General features: G+C 38.0%; 1 protein-coding gene across 1 annotated transcript; it reads left to right on the top strand.

Annotated features, from left to right (window-relative positions):
• The first annotated feature begins 1,199 nt into the window (after window positions 1–1,199).
• LOC113272514 lies at window positions 1,200–2,024 on the top strand. Its single transcript, XM_026522338.1, has one exon. It carries the CDS (start codon window positions 1,200–1,202, stop codon window positions 2,022–2,024), a length of 825 nt encoding a protein of 274 aa, XP_026378123.1.
• Window positions 2,025–2,429: the final 405 nt, after the last annotated feature.

Genomic DNA, 2,429 nt, shown 5'->3' with positions numbered 1-2,429 from the left:
ATTGCTCAAGCCTTTGATACGGTTAGTTGGGCTTCATTGCTGAAGTTTTTCGCCAATATGGCTTTTCGGACTCCTGGTGCAAGTGGGTTCTTAACGTTCTTAGTTCAGCTCGGATTTCTGTCAAGCTTAATGGTTTCCCTGAAGGTTATTTCAGTATTACTAAAGGTTTGCGTCAAGGTGATCCTATCTCACCTTTGATCTTTGTTCTTATTGAAGATGTCTTAAGTCGCAATCTTTCCAAGTTGTTTGCGAACAATAGTATGCAGGTTATGGTTAGCAAGAAGGGTGTGGCGCCTACTCACTTACTTTTCGCGGATGATATCCTTATTTTCTGCAGAGGTAATCTTCATAGTTTGCAAAGTTTAAAGAATTTGCTTTCTTTGTATGAGCATGCGTATGGTCAGTGTGTTAACTTTGTAAAGAGCAAGTTTTAATTTGGAGGTGATAGAAGTTCTCGTGTTATTGCTATTTCTAACTATTTGGGTATGGAGAGAGCTATGTTTCCAGATAAATACTTAGGTATTCAATTGAAACCTGGAATCGTTCGGCATATTCACGTTCGTCAAGTGGTTGAGAAGATTATGGACAAATTGGCTGGATGGAAAGGTAAGTTTTTATCATTCCAAGCGAGGCTAGTGCTAATTCAATCGGTGATTTCCAGTTATGTTATTCATTCTATGGATGTTTATAAATGGCCTTGCACGGTGATTAAGCAAGTTGAGAGGGCCATTAGAAATTTTCTTTAGTCTGGGGATGCTGAGAAACGTAAATATTTTACGGTTCTATATGATGATCTATGCCTCCCAAAGCGTGAAGCAGGTCTTGGAATTAAGAAGTTAAATGATGTTAATAGGGTTATGCTCATGAAGCTTTGGATTTCTATTAGATATTCAAATAAGATTTTGGATATATTTTTGAGGGCCAAATACTTTAAGCTCAATGGTAATCTGATCAATTACAAGCTGGGTTCTTCGGTTTTTCCTGGCATTCGCTTGATCTACAACTTTGTGCAGAAGCATACCCGCTCAATTATAGGTAACGGCGCTAATACTTCCTTATTCTTTGATAATTGGTGTGGTGATTTTTCGATTGCGCAAAGACTTGGCATCACTTCCAAAGGCCCTAATGATTTTAAGGCTAAAGTTAGTGATATTATTTTTGATGGTGCTTGGGTTATCCCTGAAAAAAATAGAGAGTTGATGATTCGTTGCAATATTGATGTGGAAAACTTGCCGGTTATTGCTGGTGGGGAGGATTATAAAATTTGGGACTTAGACAGCAAAGGTGTTTTCTCAGTTAAGTCGGCTAAGGCCGCTCTTAAGTTGCCAGCTGAAGTTGTACCTTGTGCAAATCTGTTTTCTCGTCAGGTTGTGCACCCTACTTTGAGTGTGCAATACTGGAAGATTTGGGCCAAGCAATGTTGTGCTAGTGAAGACAATATTATTAAGAAGACTGGTAGGAGCATGCCTATTATGTGTCGTTTATGTAGAAAAAGTGGCGAAACTCTTAGCCACATCACTTGGCATTTCAGAGTAGCTAGGAGGATTTGGGCTTGGGTGGCTGGAGTTTTCAAGATCGATCCAAAGGAAGACCTGGTGGATTCATATAAGGCTGCTAAGGGTCGTAGTAGAATGATCAAAGAGCTGTGGTTAGTTGCAAATCTGGCAATTGTCACGGAGTTATGGAAGTTACGTAACAAGTCTTATTTTGAGAACATGGCTTTTCATTGGATGGGATTTAAAGGGAGAGTTTATCAGGTTATTCGTGATAATTCTATTAGAATGAAAGGCCACATGCATAATACTTTAGAGGAGTTACGCATTCTGAATTATTTCAAAGTGCGGCATAGATCTTGCAAAACGTCTACCCCAATTGAGATTAGTTGGTATCCTCCTGATCAGGATGAAATCATGATTTGTTGTGATGGTGCTTCTTTTGGAAACCCGGGCCAAGCTGGTGCAGGTGTGGTTTTCAGGAATGCGAGTTCGGAGGTGCTTGGTGTTCTTTGTGTTGGCCTTGGTTGACAATTAGGTCTTTCTGGTGAGTGGCCTAGCGGCTACACCACAAGAAAATGGGGGTTTAGTGTCAAAAATAATTGTCAGGAAATCCCCTTTTTTTGTCTCGAAATATTTGTTGTGAAGAAAAAAAATTTGTCACGAAGTTGTCTCAAATACTAAAAACTAAAAATTACGAACGATCACGAGAAAAATTAATTAAAAACTAAAAATTTATTGTCAACAAAAGTTTCTTTCACCAACGAAATAAAATTGTATGTGAAAGTTATTTTAATGACCAAAAAATTCGACACCAAAAGGCATATTTTTGCGAGCAAGATTTTTGTCGTGAAAATGTAAATTCTTGGACAAACTAATTTGTCTTTAATGATAAGTATTTAAGACCAATAAAATTGTCTCAAAAACGAAAATTTT

The sequence above is a fragment of the Papaver somniferum genome, chromosome 4 (assembly GCF_003573695.1).
Source record: "Papaver somniferum cultivar HN1 chromosome 4, ASM357369v1, whole genome shotgun sequence".
Lineage (NCBI taxonomy): Eukaryota > Viridiplantae > Streptophyta > Magnoliopsida > Ranunculales > Papaveraceae > Papaver > Papaver somniferum.
The sequence above is the reverse complement of the archived record's forward strand: the minus strand, read 5'-3'. Positions and strand labels throughout refer to the sequence as shown.